Below are 16867 nucleotides of genomic sequence, written 5' to 3' on the forward strand. Positions count from 1 at the left end.
AAATTTATCTATCTAACTTACTATATTATTATTATTATTATTAATATTTTAATATTAGGAAGTTTATTTTGTCATAATTTGTAATATAATTTTTAATTGGTTTGTAACAAGTTTATTTGTCCGTTAATTTTTCTCTGTATTGTCTTCAGTTTTTAAATTTATTTACCAGAGTTTTAATTGTAAATTAAATCTTTTGAAAATGTAGTAAGACTACGAAACATGTCAAGAATAAAAAATATTGTGATTTTTATTAAAATTTTTACAAATTTATTGCTAATGCGATGTTCGATAATATATATATATATATATATATATAATATATATATATATATATATATATATATATATATATATATATATATATATATATATATATTTAAACATAGTTTATACTCAAAAAATAGAAAGGTTGAAGTTTATTCCCGAAACCCAAATTGACTGTACTATTTGTGTTCATAGAGTAGTAATATTCAGGTGATAAAAATAATTTTAAAATTAATTTTGAACATTAAAAGTGTTTTGTTTACTTTTAGTAGGGTACTCTGTGGATTTCAAGAATGAGATATCGGTACAACTTAAATTCAATTTAAGTTTATGGATATTTTTTATAGAAAAGCTAATGACCCAAATTTAGTAAGGCTTTTTAACAAAAAATAACGGATAATTAGGTAATTTGCTGGGTTGACTCCCCCTCTGCACGACCTTGCAGATACATTGCCATCTGCACGACCTTGCAGGTACATTGCCATGTGCACAACCTTGCAGCTACATTGCCATCTGCACGACCTTGCAGGTACATATGAAGATATGAGTAAAATGTTCTAAAATTCTAAGAGCGGAATACAAAAAATCAATAAATTAATTTACAGCTTGAAAATAGATTTCTTAGCATACTTGTTCTTTACTTTTTTGTGTGTGTGTTTTAGATAAAGTTTTAAGGAAAATTTCATTACATTAAAAAGTGTCATATTTTTTTATTATTATTTTGAGAAAAAGAATTTATAAACCACCAGGACTTATAGAATGTTTAAAATTATATATGTTAAATAGATAACTAAGAAATAACAAAATTATATAAACAACATGTAAGAAAAGTGTTAATATCAAGTGTAAATATTGAAATTATCGATTTTAAACTTTAGTCAAAAAGCTTATCGCAGCGTTAAATTTGTCGCCTCACCTAACTTGTAAACTAGATTATGGAATTAAAATTGTTTTGAGTGCGTGCGTCTAATATTTGATCAAACCATTAATTTCGTCTTAAAAAGAATGCTGGGATATAATTAAGAAAAACTAGGCAGAATGATCTATAAAAAAATATTAAAAGTTTTGAACAACAATAAATTGATTATATACATTATACATATAAATTCATATAAAGCAAATAACTACTTTGTATCTATTGCAAATATCGCTACCAAAATATTTACACAATCTAATAATTACGAAAAGATTATCATAATGAAGGTTTTTGTACTAAGTTTATACGATCAATCTGCTGACGAAAAAATTTACAGCCGTATTTGTGAAGTAATGTTGTAGCTGCTTCAAAAAACTCATGATTCCACCAACAATAAACTATAGGAGCGAATAAACTTGAAGTTGAAGAAAGTATTTTTATTGCGGCTCTTGCTGTTTCAAATTTTTCAGCTTTTTTGTCAGACAAACTATTTCCACAAAACTGATCAACCATATAAAATATACCTAATGGTGCCCAGCACACAATGTACACCAACAAAAGCAGTAACGAAGTTTTTGTTGCTTTCATCTCTAGAAGCAGTTCAGCTTTAGACTTTATTCGCGTATCTGTGTGTATTTTGAATGTATCTTTATCTGTTTCGGTGGAATCTATAAATATTTTAGATCCATTTGTATTTATTTCACAGTTCCTATCAATATGGTGTTTTAAGTCCTCTTTGATATGATTATCTGCAAGATTTAATCGAGCAGCAATACACCATATTATCATATAATTTATACCCATTATACCAAACGGCAAAAGATCGTAACATACAATCACGCAAAATCCCCAAACTCGAGTAGGGACATAATGACAAGATTCATCACTTTTGTTTTTTACATAGAAAGGCATCGCATCTACAGCTACTGTTACAAACCAAGTAATTATTATAAGAGCAATCATTTTAGTGCGAGAGACAACTTCGCGATATCTAAATGGATTTTTGATCGAAAACAATCTATCAAAACTTACAAGTAGTAAGCTTATTTTTAAGACATGACCGGTATGCATGTAAGTAAATCGGGATGCATCACATAACCACGTTGGAACATCTTCCTTGTAAGCAATCTTTTTAAAAATGTACAAAGGGAAGGCTACAAATCCTTGCAGAGCAGAAGCAGCCAAAAAAAAAAGAATAGGATAGGCTTTTACTTTGTTTCTTTGATTTCTTGTACATAGAATAACAAAAATTGTTGTGATATTAAATATGGTAAACACAACACAAATAAGAGATGAAAAAAACCATGCGGTCGAACTATCGATCATTATAAAGTTTGCTTGGAATAAAACTCCAATAATTTTCTTTTCCTTAAAGAAATTACATAGATAAACTACTTTCAGAATAACGCAAAATTTATAATTAGAATCAAAACAAATAAAATTAGTTAGAAAGCAAAGTTTAGGAGGCAGTTTTTCTAATTGGCTTAATTTTTTATTTCAACAAATAAACTTAGTATATATATATATATATATATATATATATATATATATATATATATATATATATATATATATATATATATATATATATATATATATATATATATATATATATATATATACATATATATATATATATATATACATATATATATATATATAAATATATATATATATACATATATATATATATATACATATATATATACATATATATATATATACATATATATACATATATATACATACATACATATATATATATATATACATACATATATATATATATATATATATACATATATATATATATATATATATATATATATATATATATATATATATATATATATATATATATATAATATATATATATATATATATTTCTTCCTGATGAACCTACTGATGGTGAAACACAGTGTTGAATTAATCAAAAATTAGATAAGTGTTTTTACTAATTTATTATTGCTCTGTTCTTTTAGAACATTGAGCACTCTATTTGTAGAATACACTTACATAATTTATAATTTATATATATATATATATATATATATATATATATATATATATATATATATATATATATATATATTCAAAATCTATAAATAAATCTATATATATATATATATATATATATATATATATATATATATATATATATATATATATATATATATATATATATATATATATTCAAAAATATTTAAAAACCTTTGAGCTTTTTAGTTTATATTTAAAAAAAATTTTTTTATTGTTTTAAGGACGTCTACTGGTTTTTGACATTTTTTGGTTTTTGAGGTGGTAGCTTTTAGGCATGAATAAACTTGTGTACAATCATGCTTATGTCAAATAGAAGTTCTTTCTTAAAATTGAATAATTAAGTTCTGAGAACAATAATAACAAAAAAACGTAATTACTTCCACCTTCACCTTATATGTGAGGGGAATTATAAATTACATTATCAAATGTTTTAAAATTTTAAATGAAGTTAATATTCATTGAAAGAATTTATATATAACTTAATAATCTCTTGGAGTTTGAAAAGCCAGATAGTTTTTCATTCCGCAAAACAAGTTAGCCAAACAGTTTTCAACTCCTCAAAATGAAGTTGTAAATTTTATACGGCTATAGCTTTTAAACAATTAGAGATTATTGAATGAAAGTTAAAATTGTCACTCAATAAACGTTTAGTTTAAAAATGTAAAAAAAAGTTTTATTAATTCATTACTCTCATATTTTGATTCGGGTTCCTAGGAGGTTTCCAGGAGGAGGATTAATACTTTTTGTTACTTCTGGTTATACCTTTTTTTCCCCAGGAGATGTTTATTACAGTAACTTTTTTGCAAAGAATAACTATTTAACATAAGGCTAAATTCTGAGTTTAGGGTTTGATTATAATCTGAATCCAGCATTTGATCTTTTGTTTCTTATTTTGCTTTGTATAGGTATAAATGAAAATAACTTCTAAGGCGTCTCAAAAAACTCACTCTCAATGTATTAAAAAAACCCTCACATCTCCGTCAATCCTTTTTGTATATAGCATTTAAAAAATAAATTAAAATTTACTGATTATAGAGTATTTGAATGTGTTGATATCCAATATTTGAAAAAATTAGATAAATTTATCAGTTACCATCTTTTCAATCATCAATTACATTTCATCGATTGCTCAGCATAATGTAAAAAAACTTTAAACTTTATTAGTTGTTAAGTGCAGTAAGAAATCAAAACAAAGAGTGTAAACAAATTTTAAAATTTTCTACGTTTTTATTGCTTAGAAGCATTAATATATAATTAAACATATATAAGCAATGCTCTGTTCTTTGACTTGTTTTTATATATTTTTTTAATTCTGTTTTATTTTTGGCCAGCATTATCAAGAAATTAAAATTTGCTAATCATAACAAATTTATAAAGCTTTGCAAATTTTGAAGGTTTAATTAATAAATTTTGAAAGTTCACCTTATTTTAGCACCTCTTACATCTCATTTTTAAAAAAGTTCGCTCTTTTTAGTATTTAAACAAGCTCACCCCTCTCATTTTGAAAATCTTTTACAAACAAAAAGTTACTATATAATAAATAATTCATGTTTTCATTTCGTAACGAAGCATAAATAATTAAAAGTTAAATATTAGATTTAACCATTTTTGTGAACAAATATTAACTAAAAATTGTTTGGGTTCAAATTTTAACTTAAAATTACTTACCTAAGTGCAACCTGTCAATATATATATATATATATATATATATATATATATATATATATATATATATATATATATATATATATATATATATATATATATATATATATATATATATATATATATATATATATATATATATATATATATATATATACATATATATAAACACACACACACACACAAATCGTGTTTAAAAATATACATATATCTAGACACATAAAAAAGAAACGAAAACCACACGTTTTTTTGTCCACCTTTAGTTAAAAGTCTGCAGTATTTTTTGATGACGTCCGAAAACAACACTTCAAGGTTTTCCCTCATTTTTATTTTCACAGCTAAACAAAGTATTAACAAAAGATAAGAGGTAAAGAAAAATCAGCAAAAACCAATAAACAAATATTTTTATTTGAAAATTGTCTAATAATAAAATGTATAGACCTTATAAAGAGAAAATAACTTTTTTAGTGATTTCAAAGGAGTCGAGTTTGTGAAGAAGATAACAAAAATAATCAAACTTTTGTGATTATTATTGCAAAAATACCAAGTTTTTATTTTAACAGTAATGTATCCATCATAGATTTGTCAGTACTCTCTGTATTAAGGATTTTTATGGTTTAATGTTTTAATGTAAATTAATTAATTAATGTATATTATTGCAATAAAAAATTTATGATGGTTTGTCCTTTGAGTTGTTGTTAAAAATTTATCAACAGTTGAGCATTTAGGTCAACAAGTAGTATTTGTATAAAAGCTTTATAACGTGCGATATAACATCTATTTTAGCCCTCCTTTGCTAAAAAAGTTGCGGGTAACTGATCACCTTAAAAAAAAAAAAGCAAGCAGCGTTTGTTTGAAAAGCATTTCGTGAAAAATAAAAAAGTGTTAGTTTTTGTAAACTTCTAGATGAATTTATAGGATATTTCTACATGGAGTTATTTCCACATGGTTTATAAGATATTTACACATAAAGTTTTAAAATATTTTTACATAGATACTACGTTTCTAATAACAACATAAATACTACGTTTCCAATAACAACATAAAAATACATTTTTATTTTACTTACTTTTATCTAAATCAAAAACGAACTTTTTAAGTTTTTGATTGGTCTGTGTTTTTGATGCGTCTGTGTATGATGCGTCTATTTGTGTCCAATGACGTCCTAATATCAATAAATCTTAAAGTACTTCTTTAATAAAAACTTCAAACATAACTATCACATACAAAGTTAAAAAACATAACCAAAAAGTAGCACCATTGAACATACTGTTATCGCCAATTTACTCCATAGACAATATTTACAAACTGAAGGTATATTTTGACAATTAAAATTCCATATACGGTAATTTCTATTTTTACTCACAAGAAACCACATCATAACAAATAACTTCAGAGTTAACAGGAAAAGACTTCATTGATTAATTTTTAAATAGAACTTTTTGTACTCAATTTTTGACCTTCTTTTGTTTTTTAAATGAACTGTTCGCTTAAAACTATAAATTAGTTAAAATGAAAATCAAACTGAAAATGATTTGATTGTTAACTTGCAAAAACTATATGCATTTTATAATTCATAACTAATCGATCAACCAAGATAAAACTAGTAAAATTAAGATATAAAACCAATAGGTTCTGAGAAAACTGATTTGATTTTGGGGATTTGCGCCTCAATAAATATTTTTTTAAATTAGCCTTCAGGCCCATAGCAACCGGGTGGGCAGCAGGGGCATTTGCCCCCCCCCCCTAATAATTTTTTAAATAAATAATCTTGAAGAAATTGACTGAAAAAATGACTAAAAATAAAAAAGGTCCCTAAAACTATTTCGGGGTAGTACTGCACCCCCCCCTCCCAAATAATATTTGTTTCTACGGCCCTGACCTTATAAAAGCGATCAAAATAAATGTTAAAATTAATCTGATTCATACATACATACATGCATACATACATACATACATACATACATACATACATACATACATACATACATACATACATACATACATACATACATACATACATACATACATACATATATACATATATACATATTTACAAACATACATACATACATACATACATACATACATACATACATACATACATACATACATACATACATACATACATACATACATACATACATACATAAATACATACATACCTAAATACATACATACCTACATACATACATACATACATACATACATACATACATACATACATACATACATACATACATACATACATACTGTATTTGTTTTGAAATAGATAAAATTTGCAAAGTTGATAAGAAGAATATAAAGAGATCATATAAAAAAGGTTTCAGATAAAAAATATTTACATTAGAGAGGTTTCTATTTTTTCTTTTATTAATAAATTTAAATAAAATCTGTTAATTTTTTGTCGTTCTTAGTTAAAGATTCTTTTACTAAATACAATGTTGTCTGTGAAAATTTTTTAAACAGCTTATTTGTTATTTTTATTTATTATTTGAACGTGATAACGTTTTAATGATTTCTAGACAGATTTTTTATTTAATTTTATTGAAGTTGTTATAAAAACCTTTACATACAGTTATATTTATAAGTTCTGACTAAGCTTTGCAATGGTATGGCGTTTTGGCAAAGTTTAGTTGAGAGAAAACTTTTTTTTTAATAGTTTTATATCTCACATTCTTCGCATGTTGTTTAGTCTTTGAGTTGAAGACAAAATTAACATCAGATTTTTCAGTTTTTTTATTGAAAAAGTAAATGAGTTAAAACAATCATTTCCCATAAAATTCAATTTAATAAAAAATTAATATCGTGAAAGATGAGACAAACTGATATAATAAACGTGGGTTTAACTGAAGAAAAAGTTTTAAGTGGACAACTTTATTATTGTTTTTTGTTGTTTTTGTTTTTTGCGCGTAACTAAAAATATAATTTAATTATTTTGCACCAAAAAATGACTCTAAATTTCCCAGTATGCAAAAAGTTTTCGTTAAAAGAATTGAAAAACTTTCAAGTCAACAAACTGTAATGTACGCGTTTAGGGATTGTTTTTACAAACATTAATTATTTTCACCTTACAAATTTCCTATTACTAATAATCAAGATAAACACTTTAAAACAAATTTGTTTTTTAGAAACAAAATATTTGTTTTAATTTTTATTTCAAATTGAAAATTGGGTAGGGGCGGGGCCAGTTGAGTAAATTTAAGAGAGAAAACTGAATCTCAAAAACTGTGCATGATCTAAAGCGAAGTGGATTGGAATGAACAATCAGGTAGTCGGTAAAATGCGTACCGGTAAATGACGAAATTTTTTGCGTACAAGACTTAATATTTTAATTATCACTACAGTTATATTTAAAAAAACGTTTGTTCGTCAACTTTTTAATTTAAATTAAATATAATGTAATTGGATATATTTTATTTATATTAGATTGTATTTTTTTTTTTGAAAAATAATTTATGTTTGCTTGAAGTCCATAAAATATACAGTAAAAAAAAAATTTAACGGTAAATGAAAAATGCAAAATATTACATCATTAACAGCCAATAGCACGTTCGTAAAAAAAATCGCCAGCCAATAGAAACTCGCAATTTATCGACTACCGTAGAATTATATACCTGTAGTTGCAAAAAAAAAACTGTTTAAAAAAACGTTTCTTTTTAAACGGAGCTTTTTTTTTTGGCAATATAATTGCAATATAATTGTCAAAAAAAAAATGTTTTAGAAAAAAAAATATTAGAACGTAATTAGCAGTAGTATTTTATTATATTTTTAGAATGGAAACATATAGGGTTTTAGGTAAACATTTTAGCATTCAAAATAATTTATTCTATTTTACCAAGCAACTTTTTTTTTTTTTTTTCCCTTTTTTTTTTTGTAATTCCCCTTCCCAAGGCCGAGAAGGCCACTACAGATGAGTAGGCTACTTGTGGTTATAACCCTATCTCAACTCTATAACTCCGAAACACGAACCTTGACGAACAAGGCTGCTGCGTGGAGAAACAAGTTAAGCTACTACCAGGGACGTGGTGGGAATTGAACTTGGAACCTCTCGCGTGTGAAGCGAGCGCTCTACCACTACACCACAACCGCAACTTGTTGTAAAGTTTAAGCACCAATGGGTCTTGATGATAATATTCTAAACGTCTGATTACTCCTATCATTTTTTTTTATATATATACTTTTATAAATGAGTAAAAAATATAAAACAATGTAACAAATTTTTGAGAAAATTAAGTAATTAAAAAAACAACGTAAAAACAAAAATTTGGGGTCCATTTTTGATAAAGTTTTAACTGCTATCACCATTTTATTATCTAATGTTATTTTATAAAGGTTTTTTATTATACCTGATGCGCTTATCATCAGCTCTAATAAAAAATTCCTACGCGGTATTTTTATTGAATTAAACATTTAGCCCTTGTGTAAAAAGTAAAAAACTTTTTTAATTGAAGTTTCTAAAGGACTATAAACAATTCTGAAAAAGAAAGAGTTTGAACACCTCCTGATTATTACTTAACATAAAATAATTTCAATCAATCACAATATCTTGCCAAGAATCTACAAATTTCTAACAACAACCGAGCTCATTCAGTTACTTGTTCTTCAAATCAACAAAACTTACCATGTACTGTTTACAATAGGATACCAAGTATTTTACTACAATCCAAATCAAACAAATGTAATGATTCAACAGCTAAGAATTATGTCATGTGCAGTGTATGCAGGACCAACTCTAAATATTTACACTGCACTGGCATAATTAAACTGGTTGTTTTGCTGCTGACTAATTTGTAATACATTTACGATTAAATCAATGGAGATACAAAAAATCTTGATTGATGTAACCATTTAATAGAGATCTTCTATATATAACATAATGGAGCCAACCAAGAGATTGGACAGTTACGGTCATTCATAAATTTTACTGCAGCACTTTAAGAAGTAAAAACAATTTTTTAGTAAAGTTCTCAAATGTAAACAAGCAAATAATTGCTGCTTTTTTTTGAAGTATTATTTATTATATTAAACAATGATTAGTGCTTAATATGTATTCTGGCATTCCTTTAAGAAAAACAGAAGTTGTTTAGAATTTTGAAAAATTTCTATACTACACTGCAATGTAATATTTTTTTAAGAGAAAGGTGAATAGAAAGAAATGAAGTTAACTTCTCTAATACGACTTTAACGAACAGGTTTTTTTTGTGCAAAATACTTTTGACGTTATTCTGGAATTATTTTTTAAAAAGCGACTCAATAAATTACCTACCTTGCTCAAACATAATGACAGACAAAACTTTAGTATATTCACCAGCTAGTTGGTTTAAGCTATCTACAACTGTTAAAGTATTTGAGTTTAATGGAACACATGGAAAAACAAAAGATTTTTTTTTCTTTTATACCTCTTGAAAAAAGAGATAATGGCAGCTTTAGTGCAAAATGGATCGCTGGTATTTTTGTTTTCAGGTCTATTTAAATTTATATAATTGCAGCCATCTTCCAATTGGTGGGCAAAACCACGATTGTTGCTGGAATATTTTGCTTATTTTTTGTATTTAGTTCCTTTTCAAATTCATCTTTATAATTCCTTTCAGAAAATATTATTTCAGAAAAAAATTTATTCTAGCAATAATTTGTTCCAGCAATACATAAATAGTTGAACTAAATTAATTATGTTAATTGAACTGTTAGTTATTAATTTTAAATCATTTTTTTACATATATTTTAAGTCAATAATTTTTTTTCAGTAATTTGTTCCATCAACTTCTTTAAATCCAGTAATATGATGTAGTAAATACAGGTTATGACAAGAATTTTCTTGTCATTTTCTTGTTTTCTGATCATTATAATCATTCTGCTATTGTTAACATGTAATTCAGTACAACCAGCTTCGTGTTCTGCTGCCTTGTAGAATTTCGTAAATATTATGAGAAGTTAAGCCTGACTTTAAATGCCCTTTTGATCTAGGGGTTTTTGATTGAATTAAGACTAAATCTGGTGTCTCAATAAAAACTCTTATCTCGTGCAGATATTAACTCCATTTGGTTATTGTCTCGTAATAGACGTCCTAGAGGAAGACCTTAAGAGTAAGCAAACATTTTGTGTTGACCTACTTTGCACACCTTCTTCATCTAATAGATTGGCGTATATGTAAACTTATAAAAAACCTTTTTTTTCCCAGAATAATGATGGACTCTAACTGAACTCTAACCAGGATGATAATGGACTACGAAGCAACTCTTTCTGTTATCCACTAATGAGGGTACAGCTCTAAAACTCTGCTAAATGATTGTCTTAAATGTCTTAGATTTCCTGGTTGTAAAGTTACCCAAACTCTGTGTAGCTCTCAGAGAAACAGATTCTTTCAACAGCTATATCAGAGTGTTAAAAATGATGTATTCCACATGGTAAGTGTTCCTGTTGGTGCTTTTATATGCATTGTCAATGCTACATAAGAAGCCCTATGTTATGACTTTGGGTTGATTAGCAGGAGTGAAGCAACCAGATAGCACATATAATTGAGGCAAATTTTCTAGAAGATAAAAACATGAACAAAGTTTCTAAAAATGTTAAACAAGAAAACCCATTATTACTTTCAAATTGTCTATGCTTTACAAAGATTCATTGTCTTTGAAATGACTATTTATTCGTCGAATTTTACCTTTTTGATCTTTATTGGTCTCCTTCATCCAAAGACTGCGCTCTTTTTTATGCTCCTTTTGATTAAGTTGACAAAACTCTTTCTCTTTATCTGAAAGCCAGTATTGTCGTTATTGGTTATTTTAATTCTTAACACACTGAATGACTTGACTTCGTTCTCTATAAAAAAGACTTTAAGTAATTCAACTGGTGCTAGAGTGAAGCTTAGTTTCCTACTTGTTAGAAAATGGTTTCTGTAGTTTTAACTTTAAATATCTTAGGAGATCACTCTAACCCCTCCGACTATAACCCAATCATTCTTCTTACAATTATTAGAAAGATTTTGAAGCTTTAATTAACAAACTTCTAAGATCTTATCTTTAGTTCTTTGATGACTTATTAACTATTATAACAGGAAAGTTTTATAATGCATTATCCGTAAACTCGCTTCATTGTTGAATCATTTCTTTCTAACTGCAGTATTAAAGTTCATGGACAGTAGCAGTATTTAACCACAGTAATAAAGTTGAAAGACAGCACTCGTCATTGTTTCCAGCAACTTTTGGGGTAGCACAAGGCCCTATCTATACTCCTGTGTTTTTTCTTATTTATATCATAACTTTCCTGAAAATCTTACATCTAAAGTGGCTTTTTGTTTATTGATGACACAACTCTATACTCCAATAGTGACATAAACATTTTGGATGCTTAAAACAGGATGCTGATCTTGAACGTGTTCTTTCTACTGTGAGAGATTTTTTTCTCGAACTTTGGATTTTTCATGTCTTCATATTTTCTTGATACATACACAATTTAATACACCAATTTAATTCACCGATTTCATACGCCTATTTAATTCTGTCAACTTTTTCAAACCAGTCTTTCCATTAGATTGACGTACACGTTCAATGAGACATATAAACTTTATATAGCTGTATCTTTTGAGCGCCAAAAAATATTTTGATGCAATTTAAAATCTAATTATAAATTATGATTGTGTTTAAAATAAAATAAAAATTCATAAACTAATTTCCAGAGGAAATACTGGGGGCGTTTATGGAAATTAGTCTGCAAAGAGCAAGACTTTAATTTTCAGAAAATTGAAGATAAATATATTGTGTCAACAGTGACAAAAAATTTATCTTTGCAGAGAAATAGATGATTAATTCAACTGATAAAAGACTTTGATGACTGTGGATTCATCTTAAACATCAAACGACTAGAAAATAGAAAGGTAAGGCTGCAGAAACTTTATGTTAAAACAGTTATTATTAAGTTAATAAGTTGGGGGAAATGAAGTAAGAAGATAGCATTTACTATTGCTGTATATATGTATTAGATCTAGTCGCAAACTTAAATTATTCTAAATTCAAATACTAAGAAACGGAAATAAATTCCATTAAAAAAAAGAAATATTTTTTGGTCAAGTTGTTGTTCATAGCATTCGTTGCCCTTGTAATAATAATAAAAACAACTTTTCACAATTTCATTGGCTTATTTACTTCAAAAAATCTAAATGTCACTGACAGAGTTGCACGCTAAACAAGAAATATTTTGTTCATGACAGTAAAAGTACAAAACTTGCAACAGAAGGGAACGCTTTTCCTGTTAAAGTGTACATATCCCGATCTATAAAGCATATAAGAATTAAAGCTATCATAAGCTTAAAAATAAATCACAACTTTTCTAATTGCGCGGTGGTAGCTAACATGAAGGAAAAGATGTTGGAAGATTTGGAATTACAGTAGATGTTGATGTTAACAACAAGTCACGCTATTTAGATAAATTTTACGATGTTAAAAAATGTCAACTTATGAGGAGTAATATTTTCTAAAAAAGATATTGTTTGTTGTACTGACTTACCTAATGTATGTTCCATCGGGAAATTAGGTTAATTTAATTCTGTTGTACGCGTTAGTATTGATGGAGAACAGGAATAACTAAATTTTTGTCATGATGCAACATTACAAAAATGTTATTAATTTATGCCTGTTAAATACATAACTGACTGAAAAAATTATTAACATAATTTCACCGCTTAAATACCATATTTATAAACACTATATAAGTAAAATTTTAGATCTCCTCTTTACTAACAAAAATCTGAAAAAATTTCTTCAAATGTTGTCAGAATATAATGGTGGTGGATTTGATGGACTAAACTGCGCTAAAGTGTTAAGGTCATGGGACGAAATGACATTCCATTCTCCAATTGAATATCTTGAATGTATTAAAACCCTGAGATAGAAGTTTAAAAAAGGTTAAAGAAGATTTAACAAGGTAATTTAGTTATTATACATTATTTTTAACACTTTTTAAAATTTTTTCAAGTCAATTAATACAGATAGTAGATGACTGGCGAGACCCAAGTCTAAAAAAATTAAGAGACACAAATACGTGAGTTCTATTATTTTCAGCCTAATATTTGTTATCCTTTGTTTGGATTAGTTGCTGAATGCGTGTTTGGTTTAGTAGCAAAGAATGAAACTTGATATATTCTACATAGAGAAAATAGATAAGTTTGCCTGCCTCACTATTTTTGAACGCTTAGAGACAATAGTCTCTTAGCGTTCAAAAATTATGACTACATAAAGTTTGAACAACCCTCAATTTGAGGGCGTAACAAATTTTACAAGGTCGTTACTTTTGAATTAAGAGATTATTGCATGAAATTTAAAATTTATTGATGAATATAAATTTATTAAAGAATAGTAGAGAACAGAATAGTACAAGTTGATAAAAATATTTTATCAAACTATTGCTCTCACGTTAACGATAGCGTTAGTGTTAATTTATGACCTTATAAAATTTGCTACCCCCTCAAATTGAGGGGGATTCAAACTTTATGTAGTTAAAAGAGCCCTAATATTTTGGCCGCAAGTGCCCCAAATTTGCAGCACTTCTGACCAACACTTTAGGGCTTTTTTGTTCTCAGGTTCCAATCATCATATTTTTTGCAAAGAATCCTTATTTGACATAAGTATAAACAAATAAATGTTTGGAGTTTGTTTCATGTCTGGAAGTTAGCTCAAACATCAAAAATTGCTGGTTCCTACTATATGTGTATGATGTATTTGCAAATGATGTATTTGCAAAGCAGATTTCGCTTGGATGAAAGTTTCTCATAATCAGGTTCCATTTCAAGGAGTATCTTGATAGACAGAAGATCCTGCTTGGTGTTATATTAGAACAAACATTCGAAGCAGTGCATAAAAACTTAAACAGAACACTGAAAATGTATTTTTTGCGTTGGAAAAAAAGTATTCATTTCGGTGAGAAATTAAGATGTGTCCTCGTTGATGAATACAGTTGAATGAGATTTCAAAAAGATTTTTAAGGATATATATATATTGAAAAAATACAATATCTTTTTTGTAATAAAATATAATTTTTAAAATACTGTTTGTGACACTTAATTTCTCTGAACTTTTTATTTAAGACTTTTACATATTTTGTAAGGGTCAATAGAAGTTGAACATTTTTCTGCATTCAAAATAGATTTTTATCAAGGGGGCGGGGGATCATTGCATCTATTATCGTGCTAATAATTAGATTTCAAATTTCATCAAAACATATATTTTGACGCTCAAAATACGGCCAAATAGATACGATTCAAAAATATATGTCTTTCAATTCGTTTTCAACGGGTTTTATTTCATGTTTACTTAGAGGAAAGGGCAGCTTAAATAAACCTGAAAAAAAAAACTTCAACCGAAAGACTTTGAAAAATAACATTGTTGGTAGTAAAATAGTTTGTTTATTCTTTTAAAAAAATTTAATAATTGTTATAAGTTAGATATAATTTGTTAAAATATTTTTTACTTTTAAAACAATTTTTAAAATTAAATAAAAAAAACAATTGACTTATACTTAAGAGTGGAAAGTCTTTAAAGAAACCAGCCGCTTTATTATCAATATAGTTACTTATGCAAAAGAGAGTTTTATACGGTAGAAAAATATTTATAAGGTAGAAAAGATAAAAAAAAGGAGCAAAAAAAAATTACGGGCTTTAAAAAATCCTTTAAGTCATACCTTCGTAATGTATATGCGGACTTCAGGAAGACATTTGAAAAAGTTTCTTGTATATGTTTTTTTTACAGAAACTGCGTGATTCTAGTTCAATGACATTTTTAAAAAATTGATGACTATTGGCTGTATGATTGGTAAAAAAAGGTTACAATAGACGGATTCAAATTAAAGTGGATTTTAGTTACTAACCATGTACTACAGGTTACAAAAGTTAAATCTTGCACCACTCAAAGAAAAAAGAATAAAAGGTGGCCTGATAGAAAGGTATAGAACACCCAAACCACCCCCCCCCCCCAGCATATTCAAGTTTTACGCCTCTCTTACCCAGATTCAACAAGATAATCTCTAAATTTGAAATATTTTTTTGAGTGTGAAAATCTGTCATAAAGGGTTCTTTAAGCAAGCAGTAAATGCAACATCCAAAAAAGCAATAGAATTAAAGTTTTATTCGACTTTTATTTGAATGTTTCATTAACTTTGCGTGATTTTATGATTTTTCTACTTCATAAACATCCATTATTAATTATATCAAATGCTGATATTATTTAGCTTGGAAAATAAATTCTTTTATAAAAGTTTGTACTTGTTGTTATTACTGTATATAACATATGTACAACGACTAGTAAAAGCAAAAGTAAGAAAAAGCGAATCCAAGACTTTTCAAAAAACGCGCTTATCGTTAAGTAATAATAAAACAAATATTGACATCAACAAGTTTTATAATACCTGTAATACCTGGAAGCTATCCAAACTTTTGACCAAATTCTTTTCAAATGTTTCTACAAAACGAAAAAAAAAAAAGCATTATTAGAATTAAACATTTATTTTATAAAACTTTTCGTTCTGTTGATTTCAAATAGCTAATAAATTTTATAATGCAATAATAGAAAACGAGTTTTCTATTACCTAAAAATTACGAAAAACTTTTTCTTGGTGATTGCATTAGTATATTTATTTGAATTCTGCTGCTTACTGCACTAAACTCTTTATTCAAGTCAAGTTTTTTGCACTTTTTTATTTCAGGTTTTTATACACTTTTTATCCAAAATAATTATCGTCGGCGTTCCCTCACTAAATGCTTTACCACAAATTTTCAAAGTAAACAAATTGTCGAACTACCGTTACATATTAAAGCTAATTAATACAATATTAATGTACAACAAACTTTAATAACAAAAAAAGTTAAGCTCTGATTGACAGGATATTGCTAAGGAAAAAAGCAATGCTCGAATCGATATTGAATGAATTAAATCTAATTAAATTGAAATTACTCATGTATCAAATCTTTATCCTGTATAATTCGTTCAACTAATC

General features: G+C 26.8%; 1 protein-coding gene across 10 annotated transcripts; it reads right to left on the bottom strand.

Moving 5' to 3' along the window:
* Positions 1-1303: 1303 nt before the first annotated feature.
* LOC105844213 (D(1A) dopamine receptor) lies at positions 1304-16867 on the bottom strand. 10 transcript variants are annotated; one of them, XM_065787934.1, is made up of 5 exons: positions 16460-16867; positions 16280-16332; positions 5955-6050; positions 5143-5223; positions 1304-2548 (listed from the first exon to the last, which is right to left on the bottom strand). In XM_065787934.1, the coding sequence occupies exon 5, from the start codon at positions 2504-2506 to the stop codon at positions 1457-1459; it is 1050 nt and encodes a 349-aa protein (XP_065644006.1). In that variant the 5' UTR covers positions 2507-2548; positions 5143-5223; positions 5955-6050; positions 16280-16332; positions 16460-16867; the 3' UTR covers positions 1304-1456. The 10 variants fall into 10 exon arrangements, 9 of the variants coding, with proteins under 9 accessions (XP_065644006.1, XP_065644003.1, XP_065644004.1 ...); XM_065787931.1 differs by having other exon boundaries at positions 5129-5223; positions 16460-16850; XM_065787932.1 differs by having other exon boundaries at positions 5129-5223; positions 16289-16332; positions 16460-16653.

Source organism: Hydra vulgaris, chromosome 01 (assembly GCF_038396675.1).
Source record: "Hydra vulgaris chromosome 01, alternate assembly HydraT2T_AEP".
Lineage (NCBI taxonomy): Eukaryota > Metazoa > Cnidaria > Hydrozoa > Anthoathecata > Hydridae > Hydra > Hydra vulgaris.